We start from the raw sequence: 21,482 nt of genomic DNA, 5'->3' as shown, positions 1-21,482 counted from the left end.
CAAGACAGCGGTTTTGCACCTGAGTCGTTGGGACACGTTTGTGCCAGGGGCCAGGGCTTTTTTGTTCTGGTGCAGTAGGAGCAGCTACAGTGTGGGAGTTTGGAGAGGAAAACGGGGCGGCTCCATCCGGAGCCAGGTAGCCCCAGCTTCACCCTGCTTCTGCGCGGGGGAGGTGCCCGGCGGTGCAGGTGGGTGTGGAGGGGGGAGGGCTGGCTTGGGGGACCCAGCAATCGGAGGCGTCAGCAGCCACCCCGCTCTCCCCCCCCCCGGTGCCGGGGATGTCAGTGTCAAGAGGCAGCAGCAGCCTCTGGTGCCAATCCCGGGGCAGGGCGCAGGCGGCGAGGGGATTGGAGTCACCGAAGCGTCAAGCGTGACCGCCCGAGGCCCCTCCTGCCTGCTGGGAAAGCCATAAAAAACCTCGGCGAGGCGCCGAGCCACAGACCGGAGAGTCGAGCCACTGGCAAGAGAGCGACGCCGACCTGAGCGCGGGAAAAGCCCCATCTACAGAGCCTGCCGTGAGTACCCGCGCTTTGCCCTGGTGCCGGGGGAGGGACGCTGCTCTGAGCCGCTCTCCCGGGCGCTGCCAGCCCGCCGCGTGCAAAGCAGGCAGGGGACCCCGGCTCAAATCGCCTCCGCCTTCGCTGCCGGGAGGGGGTGCGGGGCGGCTCCGCGCCCCTCGTTAGCGCCGGCCCCGCGGCGGGGGTCTCCGGCGGCTCCTCGCCCCCCCGGGCTCGGGTTCAGACACATTCGTTTCTTCCGCTTTTCGGAGAAGGTGCGAAGCCTCTGCCCGTTTGCGGGAGAGCCCCGGCCTGGGGGCCGCCTCCTGCCCGGGCTGGGTCCAGCTCAGCAGCCCGTGGAGCGGAGGGGTAAGAAACCACCAGCCCCCCCCCCCCCCCCCCCCCCTTTTTAAAAGACAAACAAACTTTCCGGACCGCGGGTCACATTTCATTGGAGGCTCCGGGTCTCTGCCTGCCACCCTCCTAGACAATCCGCTGTGTTCCCGCAGCGTGTCCTGCTGCTATAACCAGCCCCCCCCCCCCACCTTGGTGACAACAAGTGCAACTTCCTTGCACAAGCTCAGCGCGCGCGGCGACTTTTATCCAGCGCGAGCCTCCCGTGTGGCCGATGCCCGCCAGAAAGGCTGGGGGCGGGGGGGGGGGGGGGAGACTCTGCAAGTCGTGTCCGGGTGGAACTGACAAAGTCCCGCCCCGGGGCGCTTTGTCCCGGAAAGGGGCTGCTGCTCTCTGGGCTGACGCCCGCCCTTTCACGCTCCTTTCTCCCGCCTCCGCCGCCCGGGTGTCGTGCAGATGCAGGGGACCATGCGGTTGTGGCTGTCCGTGCTGACTTTCGCCCTGTCCTTGCTGATCTGCCTGGGGACGCTGGCGGAGGCGTATCCATCCAAACCTGACAACCCCGGCGAGGACGCGCCTGCGGAGGACATGGCCAGATACTACTCGGCACTGAGGCACTACATCAACCTCATCACGAGGCAGAGGTAGGTACTGGGCACCCCAGCGCGGGCGAGCACAGACCGGCTGTCCTGTGTGTGGGGAGAGCCTGTGTATTCAGCAGGCTCATCCCCACCCCGTTTCTCAGAAAACAACCTGGGGAAATAAGTTCTGATCTCGCCCAGGCTCCGCTCTGTATGAGGGGCTCTTTCCCTCTGCACAGCAGCCACTAGCGAGCACTGCCCGGAGTGGGGTCTAACTCCACTAGGATCTCTAGCTCATGGGTCCTTCTACACTAGCCAGGTGGGCAGACGTGAAGGACAGTCTGGTCAAGGCTGAGATCAGGCACCAGAGGCTGAGCATGGTCCAGTGTGGGGTATGGAAACAGCAATATGAGAGGCGAAGAGGTGAAGGGGGCACAACTGCGGGGAAGCTAAAATGCCCCAGTCAGAGCTCTGAGCACTTGTGAATTCACAAAATGAGGCACCCAAGAAAAACAGTAATGGAGAAAAAAGTGTGATAAGGGTGGATTCCATTTCTGTAGCAACCACAGCCACCGCTTCATGATGGGGCGGTTCCTGTCTGGATACAGCACATGGGGTTTGTGTAAGGTGGAGGTAAATGTGACCTCCAACATGAATAACATGTAATAAAGGATTGGTGGAATGGTACCAATATGGGCTCTAGAGGCTAGTCTCATCCAGACTTGTCAGTTTTAACACAAAAATGCATCCGAAGAAGTGCATTTTTACCCACGAAAGCTTATGCCCAAATAAATCTGTTAGTCTTTAAGGTGCCACCAGACTCCTTGTTGTTTTTTAACACAAAAAGCTTTCCTGGCTAGGAACATAAAAGTAATAGGAAGTTTATTTTATGGAGAGAGTACCAGCAGAAGCAAAGAGGGAAATGAAACATAAACTTGGAACATGAGAGTGTGAGACAGACCAGGAAAAAAAGCAGAACAATTTCACACTTCCATTGCTGCTACTGTGTCTCATATGGTGTTTATTTGGAGCAAGTGACAGTTCTTATTGTTGCTGAAGAATTGTAGTAATTCAGAAATCTTTTGTTTTGACAGCTGCTTAGTACACCAGTCACTTAACAAATAATTAAAGAGCGCATTGTGTTGGCAGGCAAGCCTGCCCTTAATGGTTATCTAGGAATGGCCCTGACTTGCTCATGTTACTGCAGATGTGTGTGGTGAAACCTCAGATTGAAATGAAAGGTAAAATTACAATGTCAAATCCCTTTATTTGGGGGCATCAGTCCAATTTAGTTCAGCTGGCTAATAGAAGAGAAAGCTTCCTTTGAACCATGCGTCACCCACAAAAGCTGATGCTCTGATAATTTCCCATCTAGGCTATTGGAACCTCCTTTTTGCTGTGTTTTTGCTTTCCTCCCTCTAGTTCACATAAAATGCAGATGCCAACATTTTCTCCTCTTCTCCCCAAGGCACTGCCCATATCATCTTCCCCTTTCTTCACACACTTGAATCACTACTTCTCTCATATCCCATTTCCCAAATACAATTTCTTATATCAGCTGATTTATTCATTAGACCAGTGGCTCTCAACCTTTCCAGACTACTGTACCCTTTTCAGGAGTCTGATTTGTCTTGAGTAGCCCCAAGTTTTACCTCGTTTAAAAACTACTTGCTTACAAAATCAAACATAAAAATACAAACGTGTCGCAGCACACTATTACTGAAATTGCTTACTTTCTCATTTTTACCACTCATTTTTACCATATAATTATAAAATAGATCAACTGGAATATAAATATTGTACTTACATTTCAGTGTATAGTATATAGAGCAGTATAAACAAGTCATAGTCTAAATTAAATTTTAGTTTGTATCAACTTTGCTAGGGTTTTTATGTAGCCTGTTGTAAAACTAGGCAAATATGTAGAGGAGTTAATGTACCCCCTGGAAGACCTCTGCATACCCCCAGAGGTACATGGTACCCCTGGTTGAGAACCACTGCATTAGACAGTATTTCAAGTGTGGATCTAGTCTGAAAAGTGACTGTGTAAAAATGACATCACCTTACTTAACAGATCCACTGCTTGCGTATATATCATATTCATATCTGCTTCCTTTAGTGACAAAAATAAGATTTTACTCCCCCCTTATCCCTCTTAGTTCTGCAAAGTCAGTATAGCGGGGGAGAATGAACTAGATTCCATTCTAGTGTGCACATTATAAATAGAATGATTAACCAAAGTCTTTATTGATGATAAGGCATGAAGCAAAAAAGAATCAAGTTTGATTTTTATATTCCAGGTAGCAAGTAGGGGGAACAATCGTTTTACTTTTAAATGGAGTAAATTTGAGTTGGAGAGTCAATTAGAGAGTTGAGAGACAATAAATGTAGAACCCTACAATGCCAGTTTCACAATGTCACTTTCCAGAATGGACCACACTGTAATCAGAGGAATGGAGGCCCAAATAGGACTTAATTAAAAAACATGATGCACCATTTCTCTTGTTCAGTGCATTAACTGCACTGAAACAACCCACAGCAACAGGCTTGCAATTGGTTTTAATTTAACTCTTGCACATTTCCTATTTCAGCAATGATAGAAAATTTTGTGGCATAAACGTCTTTCAGCTCTGATCTAGGATCTTGAGTAATATTCAATATGTTCTAGCAGAAGTGTCAATAAATTTCTTTCTCTCCACCCCTTATACTTTTATAGTTTTCCCTTTCTTGTGATGAACAGCACAACTAAAGTCAAAGTTCCCCAGTGGGAACTTTATTTCATTTTATTTAGTACTGGACGATGGTTTTCAGAACTGGTTCTGACGGATTATGGAACCCATAGGTGCTGGAACTAGGGGTGCTGGGCATGCTGCCGCACCCCCTGGCTTGAAGGGGTTCCATTAAAGACAGGGTTTACAGTTTGGTTCAATGGCTTTCAGCACCCCCACTATACAAATTGTTCCAGCACTCTTGATGGAACCTGTGATTGCAGGGAGACCCGTGATGAGAGGGCATAGCTAAGCTGCAAACTAAGCCTCTGTCTGTGGGACCTGGGCTGGTGTACTCAGCGTTTTCAAGCCCATGCTTGAACATCCACTCTGCATTGTAAACCTGGGTTTACAATTTCTGGACCCAGCTCTCACAGCCATGCTAATGTGTTTGTATTTGCGTCCACACTGCAAATGACAGGGCTTGGACTCAAGTGACAGCAGGCTTTGACCCACCCCCTTAGCAGAGTGCTAGGAGGACCTGGGTTCTTGAATCAGACTGATTTGTGTGTGGATGGAAGAGGGGATTGGCTCAAACCTGAGTTAGAGCCTGGGCTTAGTTTGAAGTGTAGACATAGCCAGAGAGGCTCCAGACGGGAGGAAGAGAGAATTTTGGCATGCTCATCACGTCTCACTGATGGTGAGCAAGATCCCAGGGCCTGGTCTGTACTAAAAAGTTAGGATAACCCAGCTACGTCACTCAGTCCACACCCATGGGCTGTGCAGTTAAGCCGACCTAATCCCTGGTATAGACAGCACTAGGTCGATGGAAAAATTCTTCTGTCGACCAAGCTACCACCTCTCAGGGAGGTGGATTACCTGCACCAATGGGAGAACCCCTTCTGTCAGCATAGATCGTGTCTACACTGAAGTGCTACAGCAGTACTGCTGCAGTGATGCTGCTGTAGCATTTCAAGCGTAGACAAGTCCTGAGCCTCTCACCTTACCCTGGGGATATGGAGCCCCCTAGGCCCAGCCATGAGCTTCCAGCTCACCGCACAATTGGTGAAACATATGGGAAAGGGTATGTTTGAGGGGAAAGAGGCAGAGGTAAGTGCCCTTTCTTTTAAGGTTTCCACTGCCTGCTTTGTCATCTGATGCTTCTGTAGCTACTGATGGCATTTTTCTGCCCCATCCCTCCTGGCAACTGCTGCTGCTTTAACCAAGACCGCTTACTGTCCCTTTCCCATGGGCTACTGTTACCCACAACTACAGTAAAACCTTCCACCAAGAGTGACCATTTATGGGAGCTAGCAAAAGTGATTGCTTGTAAGAAGTGGCTTCTCTTCAAAGGTTTGCACACGGGAGAGCGGTGGCTGTTGGCGAGGCACCCGGCTCTGAAGGCAGTGCCGCTGCCAGCAGCAGCGTAGAAGTAAGGAAGATCAGTTTCCTCTTACAAGTTTGTTTTTATGGATGGGAGTAAGAAAATGTGGTCGCTGGTCGCAGATGAGAGGTGGTCACTCTTCACAGTTAAATTATAGGGGGAAAACGTTCCGTGGCCTCTGCAAGTAGTCACTCATGACAGGTGGTCTCTTGTCAGAGGTGGTCACGAAGGCATGTTTTACTGTACTTCCTCTACCCCACCTCCCAAGAGGCTATTCCCCATTCCCAGACAGGGCCCTTCTCAGCTGTACCCTCTCGCCCCAGTGGTGCCCTTGGGAACGTCCTCTGGGCCTCATCCCTGTCCTGCTGCTTGATTCAGAACCCTATCCTTCCTCGAACCATCTGCTACCCCTGTACAATGGCTTCCTTCCCGCAACTGGCACTGCCCTGCCACTTTGTTGCCTGCAGCTTCTGATCCCTGAACCTTCCCTCTCTTCTTCACTTCCCCCACGGCTTGTCACTGTCACCACTTGCCTCCCCCAGCTTGTCCTTTGCATGCATTGCCATTCTGTTATAAAGAAACATACAACATATCGTTTTAATTATAAGCCCACAAGAAGGTGGAATTCCTATAGGAAGAGGCTCTAATCCAGGGGCTCTGCAGGTGGCCCTGGATGTGTCTGAACCAGCTCTGATGACTTGGGTTTCAGAAAACACTAGATTTTTCCCATTTCACATCTATATCAGATCTGTAATGTGAAAAAGAGCCTTTGTTACATGCAGATTCTTTTGATATTGAGGACTTTGCAAGGTTCTGAGCACCTCCTACAATTTGCTGGTGAGCACCCTCAACCCCTACTAGAGGTGCTGAACACCTTATAGGATTTGAATTCCCAGGCCCAAATTTTCAAAAGTGGCTCTTTGGGTGCGCAATGTGAGACAACAACGGCCTGATTGTCACAAGTGCTGAGTGCTCCCCTTGACTTCAACTGGAGTTGTGGATTATCTGCACCTCTGGAAAACAGGCCTTGATGTCTAAGGGTATGTCTGCACTACAAGCACTGCAGCAGCACAGCTGCAGCACTGCGGCTACACCACTGTAACATTACTGTGGACACTACAGCGATGGAAGGGATTTTTCTGTTGCTGTAGTGAATTCACCCTCTCGAGAGGCGGTAGTTAGGTTGATGGAAGAATGTTTCCATTGACCTAGCTGCATCTACAGTGGGGGTTAGGTTGACCTAACTATGTTGCACAGGGCATGATTTTTTTCATAGCTCTGTGCTAGGTAGCTAGGTTGACCTAAGTTTTAGGAGTAGACCAGGCTTCAGATTGGGCACAAACACTACTGGCCACTTTTGCAAAGTTGGTCCTTGATCTTTAAAATGTTAATACTATTTGATGGAAGTGGCTGTTCAAACATCTTCCATGCAGCAAACAGTAGGTTGGGATACTGTCATTGGAAAGTCTCTGAATTGTGCAAGATAGATATGGAGAAAGTACCATCTACTCTGGTGTGAAGACTTTAAGAAGGATTTCCTCCAATGGCAACTAATTCTCTTTTGTGTTCAGCCCTGGCTTTCAGTTCAGTTCTCTTGTCATTGTTCTATTGTGAACATAAGGGCTATCCTAAGTGATAGAGACTGCAAAACTACGGGGCCCACCCAAGCCTCGAACATTTAACATTAGAAGAATTTGCTTTCCTTTTTAGTCCTTTGCCACCTGGGCTGATCCTTCAGTCAGCACTCCATTCCATGATGGCATAACCCTATTCAGGACACGGACACAGACACACCCTGTATGGCAACACAGTGCAGCACAAGGTGTTGTCCTCAGTCAGGAGCCAGGGAGCTTCAGGGACAGAGTGTGTCGAGTATCTCAAAATAAGAATCCTCTTCATGTATCTGAGCCATGTCTCCTCTCTTGCAAGGGACCCTACTCAGTCCTTATTCAGACAAAATTCTCATTGAAGTCACTGGGAATTTTGCCGAGGTATGGGCTACTGGATCCAGTTTTTAATTTGTTTAATCAGTTTCTTAAAAACAAATATTTTAATCAGGGAAATTAGATTTCTCCTTAGGGGACACCCCAGTCACATCCATATTAATTGGAGTAGGTAATTAGAAACAAGTTCCTTTGTGGTGATGGAGCATAAGACATTTGATTCAGCATCACGCTTGATTGAATTACTATAATAGCATTTCACTGTGTGCGGCTGGTTCTTTTCAGATATTCATTTTCAATCAGTTTATATAACAGAAATTTGCTTCCAAAACTTGAAACTGATACTATGTCTCTCTAAAGCATGGACAACATACTAAATTGACCAAGACCATGGAAAAAAATCCAGTCATTAAGATATAATGATAACAAGTCAGCCTTGTTTCCACAGTCTTATATCATGGTAAACATATGAAAATCACCACACAAATTATAGCAAGAAAAGCTAAGAGTTTTTTGTTGGAAGTTTGCTCTTCTGCAATCTAGCTGAACCCACTGGAGGGACATCTTGAGGACCATTGACTTCAATGGGGCCAGGATTTCACCCCACGCATTTAGTAATTATTTTCCAATGTAATTTTACTGTCATTTTACCCATACAGTAGAACCTCAGTGTTACAAACACAGAGTTACGAATTGACCAGTCAACCACACAACTCATTTGGAACTGGAAGTACACAATAAAGCAGCAGCAGAGACTCCCTCTCCCCCCCAAAAGCAGCAAATACAGTACAATGCTGTTAAACATAAACTTCCAAAAAATTAAAGGGAAAGCAGCATTTTTCTTCTGCAAACCTGTATTAAGTCAATGTTCAGTTGTAAACTTTTGAAAGAACAACCATGTTTTGTTCAGAGTTACGAACATTTCAGAGTTATGAACAACCTCCATTCCCGAACTCTGAGGTTCTATTATATATCCATACAAGTAATAAACCATGATCTTTATTTCTTTACAGTGAAGGAAGTGCTCTCTTGTGGTTACCATTACTATTGTAACCTAGTGATCCCAGGCAGTAATGGATTACCTGTCGAGCTGACTGCTCATTATTGATACTGTTTTCAGAAAGGAGAAAAAGGGCACATTCCTTTACAAGAAATGGGAATTGGGATAGTTTTTTCAAGTAAATGCCCCAATGGATTCTACTGTTTTCAGGATTTTTTTTTTAAATGCAGGAATAGAAACACGGTTGTCAGGTTTACTAAGAACAAAGATCACACCCGACAACAATTGTCATACCAGCTTACTAAAAAAGCTCTGATTTGCAATACAATATCTACAATGGCAAGATTTTTAAAAGTGACTAGTGAGTTTGGGTAGCTCAAGTTTTGGGTCCCCCACTTGAGACAACTTTAAGGTGCTTGATTTTCCACAGGTCTATACTCCACACATTTTGAAAATCTGGCCCCTTTAAGGCATCTCATCTCATGTTACTAGTCAGTTTTGAAAATCTTGGTCTATATGTATGGTAACTTGATGCAGTATGAGTCTTTTTTTGTATTCACTATATAGTGCAGGTAGTTTTTGTGGATTTCTCACTCAATGAATTTCTGATGGAAGATGCAGCACTATCCAAAACTGTGCTGGAATTGAACAAAAAAACCTTAATTGCATTTGTAGAAAAGGATCATAAACCTCAGATCTGCTGTCATATTTCAACTTCTCTCTCCCTCCCTCACTTGTACATCCTCCCGCACAAAAAGTGTGAATGTAGGATATTTGCTAATACCCACCAAACAAAGAAATGTTAGAAATGTCCGGTTTCTATCATGTACATTATAACAGGTGATTATGGAAAATATTTCTATATGAGGGGTCTTGATATGTTCTAATTGTTAACATATTTGTAACCAATGTGACACTAGAGTGACACATTCTCATATGAGCAAACTGGGTTCAACTAAACACCTGCTGGAGAGTTGCCTTTACTTTTGCCCTACAAAATTTTACAATAAAGGTTTGTATGAACATTCCAAAGTTAGTCTCAATTTTAAAGTTGGAGGTATGAAAAAATAGGTACTTTTTTTTTTTTTTCATTTAATAGATATGGAAAGAGATCAAGCCCAGAGACACTGATCTCGGATCTTTTGTTGAGAGAAAGCACAGAGAATATTCCTAGATCTAGGTAAGTACAAAAGTGCTTTGTGATAGCTTTTATTTCTATTTTAAATGTAGCTATTTCAGTAAATGATTTTCATAGGCAGATAATACGTAAGCATCAGAAATTAGAACACTGTATTTGGATGTCAGTTTATATATATGTATATATGTAAACAAATACAATTATTTATCCATTATTAGAACAACACAAATATCCTAGGAACATAGGGGCTATGATAACAGATCAGACCATTGGCCCAAGTCAAGTACTGTATCTTACTTTTGTCAGTAGCTGATACCTGATGTTTAAAGGAAGGGAAGAATCCCCATAATGCACATCCCTTATTGTGAAATGCTGCACAGAATACCACCCTGACTCCTGATGATGATTGTCACGTTCCCCTCTGGTGTTATCCAGACTAGAGATCTGCTAGGTCACTCCAATCCTTGACTCTGGGAGCCAGCCTTACCCTGCTCTGCTGTGAGAACCCCCACTCCTGTGCGGTTCACGCACAGCCTCTGGCATGTAAACTGCTCCCAGCTACTTGCAACCAAAATACACTAGCCAATATCTCCGGTCCCAGACGCCACCCTAGGAACCTCCATCTTGCAGTGTCCAGTTATGCCCGCTGGACACTGCAAGCTTATATGAGTTCGTCAATTTAACAAAGAAATTGATATGTACCAGGCTTGTTATCCCAAGGGGAGTCTCTGACACACTTCAAACCAAATGCCCTGCTTCAGTTAGAATAAACAAACAAATTTATTAACTATGAAAGACAGATTTTAAGTGATTATAAGTCAAAGCATAACAAGTCGGATTTGGTCAAATGAAATAAAAGCAAAACGCATTCTAAGCTGATCTTAACACTTTCAATGCCCTTACAAACTTAGATGCTTCTCACCACAGGCTGGCTGGTTGCCCTTCAGCCAGGCTTTCCCCTTTGATCAGCGCTTCAGCCGCTTGATGGTGATGTCTGTAGATGGAGGTGGAAGAGAGAGGAAGAGCATGGCAAACGTGTCTCCCTTTTATCATGTTCTTTCTTCCCTCTTGGCTTTGCCCCCCCCTTCAGAGTCAGGTGAGCATTACCTCATCGCAGTCCCAAACTGACCAAAGGAAGAGGGGGGTGACTCACTCGAGAGTCCAACAGATTGGGCCCAAGTATAGGAAATTCTACTACAAAGTTAAAATACAGCATTATGGTTATGACGTTAAGTGCACCTGCCATGATAAAATTTATCTTGCTGATTTGATGTAAACATTAATGTAAACTGTAGTGAAATACGTTATGGAGGTTCTCTATGCTTTATAAAGACAAGGCAGAACGCTAATTCTTCAAGGAATGCTGTCAGTGTCATCAGTTTGGGGCAGCACACATGTAGTGTTTAAATTTGTGTAATTCCTCCATGTAATTCTTTATACATAATTCTTCCCCCCCTCCAAAAATGCTACAATGCTTTATTTATAATAATAATCAGGGCCGGCTCTAGGCACCAGCGTTCCAAGCATGTGCTTGGGGCGGTCCTTTTCAAGGGGTGGCATTCCGGCCCTTTGGGGGCGGCACTTTTCAAGGGGCGGCATTCCCTCCGGCTTTTTTTTTTTTTTTTTTGCTTGGGGTGGCAAAAAACCTGGAGCTGGCCCTGATAATAATCATTAATAACTTAAAGCTTATGAACAAAAGTAAATAAATAAACGAGTGTGCGTGTGAAATGGAAGAAATTATAAGGAAGAGATTTTAGTCCAAGATTAATAACAAATAAAAGCAGTTTAAAATTAGTTCAAAACTTAAAATAAAGTAATTATGTATATATTTAATTATGTATATATTTAAAAAATAGATGCATGCACGGGCAGCTAGAAAATAGATCTAGTTTCCCATTGCTGTATCATCACCAGAAGGTCACATTTCTTGGCTCTGTCATTTCTGTGAACTTAGACATTGTACCCAAAATTAATGAAGTATGAAGAAAAACCTGAATAGTATTCAGATTGGCTGAGTCTCCTCTGATGTGCATTCTTACCAGCTAATAAAGAGAAACTCCATAAATGTCTTGAATTAACACTGTACGTTTGGACATCTAAAGAAAGTTTCTCCCTTAGTGGAACATCTTTACTAGATTCTTAGAGAAAATAGATCAAAAATAAATGTGCTGGGAAACTAAGGGAAACATTGAGTTTAATACAAATAACTCTCTTATGGCAACGGTGCATGGTTTTGATCTTGTGGATCCCATGTAGTCATTAGGAAATCCTTATACTGTATGTGTATTGTCTTTTGTCTCAGTTATGTTCTCCCTCTTTTTGTCTCGCTTTCTGTACACATGTAGTACAATACCAGGATACAGAAATACTTTGGGCCCACGGCATTTGCTTTAGCAAATATTTTAAACATCATTTATTTAAAATATTAAGCAATAATGCACTGTAAGATTTTAACAATCACTGCTGCTACCTTCAGATTGAGTTCTAGAAAAAACTAAATTCTGGGAGAACAGCATTATAGGATTTTGCTAAATTCAATAAGTCCTATCTTTGAAAAATGTGTTGTTTTGTTGTACTGCTTAGTCAGAGATACAAATGTGCTAATAGGCATGTTTATATCTCTACGTGCCATAATTTTTTAGCAAAAATGCACTAAGTGTTAGCTACTAGCATCCATTGCAGAAAAAAACATTTCTTAGTACTGTAAAAACACAGCACTGATGCAGCAACGTTTAGGGGCCCATTACATAGCAATGTGTGGGTATTTAGCCACCTGACTTCTATTCATTTTCATGGAAGTGGAGCAATTCAGTCTTCATACTCACATTGGAAATGTATCCCATACTCTACTAGTGGTATTAAAGTGAGAACTTTTATTACTTTTGCCTGTTCAAAGACCATCGATTATCTTAAAATCTATTTGGTTCTATCACTAATCTTTCAGAGAAAATTTCATAACATGTTTAATGTGTGTTACAGGTTTGAAGACCCTTCTATGTGGTGATGGAAATTTCAGCACATCGTCAAACTTTTCCTAGTTTTCAATCCATACTTATTGCTATAAGACCAATCACAGTTTATCACTCCTCAGTGCATGCAACCATCGTACTAAATTCTGTAGCATTTTTCCTTCATCATACTTGTATATACATTTATTTAAATAATTTATTTGTGCATTCCACAATGTAACATACTAAATGAAAGACAACAACACTATTATTGGCATAGTAAAGATTTGTTTTAAACTATTAAAACTGAATTATAACTTCCCTGCAGTCTAAAGTAGCATGTACAGTGATCATTTCACAAATATTAAAATAATAATTGTGAAAGGTGAAATAATTACAACACTTACCTGGGCCTTTAATTCAATTTTTCTGTTTTGATTTATACAAATTTATTTATGTTTCATAACATCCAATATATCCTACATAATTTAGGAAAATAAAATGATCTGGAAAGTGTTTTTTCATACTCGTTATACAGAACAATTGTTATTTACATTAACCCATATATTAAAATTAATAGCATTTTCAAAATACAAAGAGGTTTAATTCTGCTAAACTGTCAAGACTGATTAAGAGTTCAAATTTAAAAAATGGGATCTCTTCATTTTGGCAATATACAAAGTGACAGGAAACAATATAATTCCTAGGTAATATTGCAATATGAATTTGGAAGTGTTTGAGAGTTAATAGTTGATTCCATGAAAAGCTACCTAGTGAATGTTTGATATTTCCTTTGTGACACAAAGTTTTGAATAACTGAATCCAACACAAATTTTTTTCTTAATTTCTGTCCTAGTCACCCTTTCCATGAGCAGAGAGTACCTAGATCAGGTACAATGGTATTTTCTTTGGTGTTTATTCTCCAAATGTTCCATGTGTAAAATTCCCATTACCCTGGTGGGAGAGCTACTGATGCTTGTTGAGTTGAAAATAACCTTAATGTTTTCATTCAAAACTACTTAATGTTATAACAGCATTTTCTACTCTCATTCTATATATGGTTCTGTCATTGTCAGATTGTGTGGAATATTGTCAGTAGCTGTTTGTATTATATTTGGCCTCTTATATAGAGTGGCACAGATTCTGGTCCTTGGTCCCTGATATTTTAGCATGCTACCCCTTATTTATACATCAGAGATGAGTGCATAGGGATCGTGTGAAAGAACACAGCCAGAATTGTAAGTCAGAGAAAAATCTGCTTGGAAGTTTGATGTATAAACATTTCATATCTGTTTTCCAAATATTGTTATATGGCTAAAACACAAATTCATCTATACAATTTAAGTGGGTTTTTAATCTGCTCGTTACAGATACACACTGGATGTGTTGTTACATTTTGCAGTTCCTCGACATTTGCCAGTTACTATATGTCACGCCTACTTCAGTGAAACATTAAAAACATATTCATTTAAAGAAAACACGCAGATGGTATTTTAATAGGCAAACTGTTTCAACACCTACATTGTCACTTTATTGATTTAGACTATATAGTTAGTCTATTCTGGTGCATTCTTTACAAAAATTGAATTTAATGAGATATATATTGTATTTACCACTGATTTCTGGCATTGTGTATAATAAATACATTAGTGATCTTGGGGGACTATGATTTGATGGTATCGAGGATGTTAGTAGATCCCATGAGTGTTAAATTAGAGTTGCCTAGCATTATCTTCAATATATATGCCCAAATGGAGAAAGGAACGGTTAAAGGAGAAGCATATCCACAAGTTACTTACTATATGCAGTCCCACCTAATTCTGTGAATTTTCTTCATCTTATGGAGCACACATCTGTGTACAAAAGCTAGTGAGATCTCTAAGATGTTAAGTTTTATTTACCTTATTGTTTTAATGAGGCATCGATGATAGAGGCAAAGCAATCAAACAACATGGTACTGAATGATATTATATATACTAATATGGTTCTTGGATTTTCTTTCTAAATCTTCCTGTGTTGCAAATGAAGCTCTTATAGTATTGAGTGAAACTTGCCTCCTGAGGAACTGAGTCTTTGTGTACCTCATCTTCCAAATACTGAGGAAACTGAAACATTGAAAATCATGAGTCAGGCCCCCAAAATCATGAAACTATCTTAAAAATAATGAGATGTTAAATAGTAAATTTGGGGTTCTTTTGATTTGCCTTCTGGTTTTTGAGCCTTTAGGATTTATGTTTTCAAACTTTTCCACAGCCATGAGGGGTAGACCCTAATTTTTTCTAAAAAAAAAAAAAAAAAAAGCTGAGATTCATGACTCCAGAAGTTTGAGGCTTTAAGAAAATGAGAAACTCACAATAAAATCATGAGAGTTGGCAACACTGTATTAGTTTCACTGGGAGTTCTGGATTCACAAGAAACGCAGTGTGAACCAGGGGCAGCACAAATAGGGAGGATTTATGCAGAAACTCATGCATGCGCACGGAGGTTGGAAGGTGGAGGCAGCTTGAGGGGCTGACGCAGCATCCAGGATCAGGCCACGGAGCAAACAGAAACTGCTGGGACCCCCTTCTTAGCCTTAGTTGGCTCCCTACCCTGTTGAGTCTCAATAACTTCCCTTGCTTCACCTCTGTCTCCTCCTTCACAGTGAACTTCCGCCTACCCCTGCAGGGTGAACCATATAAGTGACAGGCCAGTTATTATATTGCATGTCTACCTTTACTACAGGCAAACTCTCCAAAATATACGTCCACCCAACTCTGATTTATCCAAAGAGAGGGTTTCCAAAATAAGACAGCTATATATCCGGTAGATCCTATTTGTAAAAGGAAAATTAGACACACACAATCTACTAAAAACCCCACCCCACCCCACCTCATTTTCTGCTGACTCCAGGAGTCTCCTGCACAACAATGAATTAATTCCTCCACCCACCGCAGTCTTCCACCCCTAAAAGGCAACTCCCCTTCTTCCTAATTCAGACCCTCTCTGTGTTGCAACATGATTTTGGCTGGGGCTGCAGTCTGCCAATGGTGATGACTCCAGCCCTCTCTCAAAACTCAGTCCTACCTGGAGCAACAGCCCTGCCCTTGCTTTGATTGGCACCCTTCCTTGAGGTAGAGCAGCCAATCAGAGCTGCTGCAGGAGGCAGGCTGAGCTCTCCTTCCCCTCATCAGTGGGGAGGAGTTTTTGGGTAGGAGACGGAGTAGCCTTCATCATTCTCCCAGGAGGGAAGGAGTCCAACAGCAGCTCTGCCCTCCCCCTCCTGTGCAAATGGCTCAGTCTGCTTTCCGCTCCTCCCTTCTCCATCCCTGCAATACCAGGGCAGAGGAGAACCACCCACCCCTGACCTGAGGAAAGGGGATGAAGAACTTCTGGAGCTGCAGGAAGAGCAGAGGTGAGCTGGGGGTACAGGCAGATGTGGGGACTGGGGATTGCATAATTGATGTGGGGGCTAAGGGCTGAGCTGATGGAGGGGTGCATAGTTAAGGGATGAGAGGGCAGAATTGATTTGGGGGCAAAACTGAAGGCGGGATGAGGAGGAGACAGAATTAATGAACTAGAATTTGGTGTCTGGGAAGAAGCTGGAAGCTCTGCACCATCAGGCAGCCAGCGAGAGCTCCTGAAGCAGGCACCAAAATCACCTTTGTCTATAAATTTGGAAGAGTTGGCAATACTAATTGTCACAGAGACATACTGGGGATGGGCCTGGGGAGCAACAGACAGACCAAAAAAAGCGCATCGATGTTTAAAAAACCTCACAATTTGGGGTCCAATCTTGAGTTTTAGGGGATCTGACTCATGACTTTTGAACTTCTGGGGTTGGCAGTGCTGCTCTCTTATCTTCTTCGTAGATGGGAGGTGTCAAGGCTGATTCCCAACTCTGGCACTTCGAGTGCAGAAGGTGGGGGCCCGCAAGGATTTTAAAAATTAATATTGGCCACTCCAGGCTTGTATTGAACTCCCAAGGTTACAGCTTCTCTCTGACCTTGGCTTGGTAAACGCTGCCACCACCCAAGTGAAAACCTGCCTCTTGCAAATCCTGGAAAAACTCACTTGGGAAGTTTTCCCTTAGGCCCCTCGGCTTTTCCACCCCTCCCTCGGGGAAGCCGAGAAAAAAACAAACAAAAGGGAAACCCAGCTGTTGCTACTAGCTAATTGAAAAACATGCACAGGCCTTTTAAGACACAAAACCAATCAGGTTTTTAAAAAAGGTAAATTTTATTAAAAACAAAAAGAAAGTAAATACATCTGGAATTTAGGCTTTTGCTAGATTTTAAAAATTAAGCACCCAAAATAGCTTTCTTGGGGGTTCAGCTTAAAAGTTACAAGCAAACAATAGCATCTGTGGTTAGCACAGAGGAGTTTACAAGCCTTATAGAAAATAAAAGTAGTAATCCTAATCGCATCTATCTAAACATTCCCTGTCCCAATTAATTCTTCTAGGTATGAATGATGAATTTTCATACCTGGTTCAAACTTTACACTGCATTCCAGCTGCCCCCCGTCTCTTCAGCCCAGAGAGAACAACAGAGAGACAAGAGATGTGCTTTTGTCCATCTGGGCGACATGACTGAAGAGCATGCAACACTGCTGTTGAATACAATGAGTGACTGGGGCGGCTCCAGGCACCAGCGCAGCAAGCGCGTGCCTGGGGCGGCAAGCCGCAGGGGGCAGCCTGCCAGTCGCTGTGATGGTGGCAGGCAGGCGGCTTTCAGTGGCATGCCTGCGGGAGGTCCGCCGGTGCTGCGGCTTCGGAGGCAATTCGGTGGCGGGGACGCCGATGGCACGGCACCGGCGGACCTCCCGCAGGCATGCCGCCGAATCCGCGTGACCAGCGGACTGCCCGCAGGCGCGCCGCTGAAAGCCGCCTGCCTGCCGTGCTTAGGGCGGCAAAAAACATAGAGCCGCTCCTGCGTATGTGGTCCGTCATGCCAGACTCAGGATGAGGTCCCTCCAGCTCTGGTTGGCCTCGGAGTTCTCCCAGGCCAGAGACAGGATGGACAAAGTCCTCACAGTGCCTGAGCGAGTGATCACCTCTGTACCGTGGTGGTCCTCCCCAAGAAACATGTTCCAAGGGGTCCAGTTCAGGGGCAGGGCCCCGTCACTGGAGCTGGTGTCTGACGCGTCGGACCTGGGATGGGGGGCCCATGTGGGGAATGTTCAGACCCAAGGTCCCATGGTCTGTGGTCGGCTCAGGATATGACCCTCCACATAAACATCAAGGAGCTCAGGGTGGTACGGCTGGCATGCCTGGTCTTCTGGTTGCACCTGGAGGGCCGGGTGGTCAGGCTCCTCAAGGACAACACGGCCTTGATGTTCTACATCAACAGGCAAGGCGGGGCCCAATCCTTTGCCCTCTGCCACGAAACCCTCAAGCTGTGGGACTTTTGTATAGCCCACAACATCTGCCTACAGGCCTTCCATCTTGCTGTCCGGCCTGGACCTGCTCTCCCAGGACCAGGGCTGCTTCCTCCACCCCAACCTAGCAGCACTCCACCTCACGGTATGGCTGCTCAATGGTTAGGTAGTGAGGAAAGGACATGCTCGGAAGGGGTTCAGCGCGTCATCCTAGAAAGCAGGTGACCCTCCATGCCCCGAGCCTACTTGGCCACCCCGATCCAGCTTATTCTGGACTACCTCCTTCACCTTACAGCCCAGGGCCTGGCGCCCTCATCAGTCAAGGTGCACTTGGTGGCCATATCAGCCTTCCATCCACCAGTGTGCAGGGCCACATGGTATTCTCCCATGCTATGACTGGCCGATTTCTTAAGGGGCTGGATTGTCTCTTCCCATATGTTAGGCCCCCAGTCCCACAGTGGGACCTAAACCTGGTGTTGGCCCATCTCACGGGGCCCCCATTTGAGCCGTTAGCCACGTGCTCCTGGTCACACCTCTCGTGGAAGGTGGCCTTCCTGGTTGCGATCACGTCAACTAGGTGGGTCTCGGAACTCAGGGCCCTGACCGCCAAGCCCCTGTACACAGTGTTTCATAAAGATAAGGTCCAGCTCCACCCACGCCTATCATGTGGGTCAGGACATTTTTCTGCCGGTCCTCTGCCCCAAGCCCCATGCGTCCAGTGAGGAGCGCCGCCTCCACATGCTGGATATGCGACGGGCTCTGGCTTTTTATCTGGAGCAGACTAAGCCATTCAGAAAGTCCTCGCAACTGTTCATCGCCTCGGCTGAGTGCATGAAAGGTCGGCCGAACTCCACTCAGCAGCTCGCCAACTGAATCACCTCGTGCATCCGTACCTGTTATGACCTGGCGGGAATCCCTCCGCCACTAATTGTGAGGGCACACTCGATTAGGGCGCAGGCCTCGTCAGCTGCCTTTTTGGCCCATGTCCCCATTCAGGACATTTGTAGGGCTGCCACGTGGTCTTCAGTTCACATGTTCACCTCGCATTATGCGATTGTCTCTCAGACCAGGGAGGATGCCGGGTTCAGCAGGGCCGTTCTCCGTCCCAAGAGTTTGTGAACTCCTTCCCACCTCCAGATATAGCTTGGAATCACGTATTGTGGAATACACATGAGCAATCACTCAAAGAAGAAAAGATAGTTACCTTTTCCATAACTGGTGTTCTTCGAGATGTGTTGCTCATGTCCATTCCACATCCCGCCCTCCTTCCCCTCTGTCGGAGTTGTCTGGCAAGAAGGAACTGAGGGTGGGGGGGAGCGTGCAGCGCCCCTTATACCGCGCCATGGAGGCGCCACTCCAGGGGTCGCTAGGGTGCTCCCCTATGGGTACTGCTAGGGAAAAAGCTTCCGGCACCGGTGTACGTGGTGAGCACACACACCTATTGTGGAATATACATGAGCAACGCATCCTGAAGAACACCAGTTACAGAAAAGGTAACTGTCTTTTCTCTAACCACCCTGAACCAAGACAACACACACTATAAAAACAGACAACAATTTACCACTAAGATAAAACGACAATACCACCTATTGGTGGAGGTGCTGCCTGCACTGATCAAACAATAATTATTGTCCAATAAGTGGCATAATTGTCTCATGTCAAGTCATCTCCCTTGGCCTCCCTCCTACACATCTCTATTTGTGTGTTTTGTTAATGTGGGGTGATTTTTGGCTGATATGTTTTATTTACATTTGGTTTTAATACAAAGGGGTGGGAGGAAACAGCAGCTGCTGGAATCAGTGGGGATTGACCCCAGTCATGTGACAAGGGACAGGAAATAAAAAAACAGGCTCTCTGATGGGTCACATCTTTGTTACAGTCGGGGTGGGCCAGAGCTGCAGTGAAACAGCCAGAGGTGAAAGTAAGCTGGTATGCCCCAGTACGGCGTACTGACAAGAGCCGGTTTGCCTTACCGGGGCGGCCCGACTTCCCCAAGGGGCCATTTAAAGCCCCAGGCCCTTTAAATTGCCACCAGAGCCCCACTGCTGGAGCCCTGGGGTAGGGCTGCGGGGCTCTGGGGGCTATTTAAAAAGTCTGGGGCTCTCGCTGCTTCTACCACCCCGGCCCTTTAAATAGCTGCCGGAGCCCCACCGCCACTACTCCAGGGCTCCGGTGGCTATTTAAAGGGCCAGGGCGGAAGAAGCAGGGGAGCCCCGGGCCCTTTAAATAGCCCCCGGAGCCCCAGGCTGCTGCTGCTGCTACCTTGGTGGGGGACGGGGGAAGAGGAGGAGGGGGCACTTACCTTACAAAGTGGGCTGTGGCTGGCTCTGACTCCCTCAGCCATGCCCCTTCCGCCCTGGGCCCCGCCCCTTCCGGGGGCCAGAGCTGGCCCCAGTGTACTGGTGAGTCACTGGACTTACTTTCACCCCTGGAAACAGCAGCTGCTAGACCCAGTCCTACTGCTGCTGTGTTGGTGGTGATGGAGTTAAGGGGGCTCATCCCATAGACATTCCTGGCAGATGGGAATAGAATGTGCCTGCTCCACAATGAAGTGGCAGCTCCTGAACCAATCATGCCTGGCCCCTTTTAAGGACTTATTTATCTAAGATCCTTAGGTTTTCCTCCATTGTTTCATTCTGGGACCACAGTTTACACCTGCTTTCTTCTCAGTTACATGCAGTCACTATAGTAGCCTCATTTACTGGTAGGGCTGGATGAGGTCACCCTCCTAAATCCTTTAGTGGGCCTGATTCTCTTCTGCATTGCATCTTGGGTCGTCACACTAGTACAAATGAGCATGGAGAATCTGTCTCCCTGACTACTGTAGATAAGGGCTCAATCTTTTCAAATTTGTTTTCATTTTGAAATATGTCATTGATCGACATTATCAGCAGTGTTTATGTAATAGGCAGCTCGATCAATTATTTTGTTACAATTAAATTATTGTCTTTTCAGTTACAAGTCTTGTATTTGCATAATGGAAGTTAATGATATTAAATAAGAAAGCCCTGGGTTGATGTGAATGATCTCGCGTACATTGCTGCATTTCTTGCTTGTAATGACTATACAAAGAGATCTTAAACACTGTTGTACAATCCCTGATTAAGGTTATGTACCCTGATGTTAGATTTTAATTCTGGCTTTAATAACTTGAACATTTACTACTCCTATTTTTTAAAAACATGTAGCCAATTATAATCCTTGTTCTCGAATGTTACACTCGACCATCACTTTTTTGGCACGATCCCTATAAGGGAAGAAAATAAAACCAAAAAGAACATGCCTACAGCCACTGAAGGCTGCCTGTGGTACTGGCACTACATTTGGCTAATGGTCAAAACATCAGCAACAGAGAATGCATTGAATACTGTGTTGCATTAATCAGAGAACATCCAGGGAGCTGTATGAAACACACATCTGAGCCAAATTGAAATGAAAATGGAAAGATTTAATGAAAAATCCTTAGTATATCTCTCTGTTGACCATTGCCCCTCATTTACTGTTGCCTTGGACCTTGGACCCATCTGTCACATAAATAAAGATGACACTGCAGGGAATGTACTGTTTTAGG

General features: G+C 45.2%; 1 protein-coding gene across 1 annotated transcript; it reads left to right on the top strand.

The window, feature by feature from the left end:
* Positions 1-412: 412 nt before the first annotated feature.
* NPY (neuropeptide Y) lies at positions 413-14,190 on the top strand. Its single transcript, XM_024222801.2, has 4 exons — positions 413-515; positions 1,308-1,495; positions 9,567-9,647; positions 12,585-14,190. Exons 2-4 carry the CDS (start codon positions 1,308-1,310, stop codon positions 12,607-12,609), a joined length of 294 nt encoding a protein of 97 aa, XP_024078569.1. The 5' UTR covers positions 413-515; the 3' UTR covers positions 12,610-14,190.
* The last annotated feature ends 7,292 nt before the right edge of the window (positions 14,191-21,482 follow it).

Source organism: Terrapene carolina, unplaced genomic scaffold, assembly GCF_002925995.2.
Source record: "Terrapene carolina triunguis isolate 2854851 unplaced genomic scaffold, T_m_triunguis-2.0 Scaffold84, whole genome shotgun sequence".
Classification (NCBI taxonomy): Eukaryota; Metazoa; Chordata; order Testudines; family Emydidae; genus Terrapene; species Terrapene triunguis.
The sequence above is the reverse complement of the archived record's forward strand: the minus strand, read 5'-3'. Positions and strand labels throughout refer to the sequence as shown.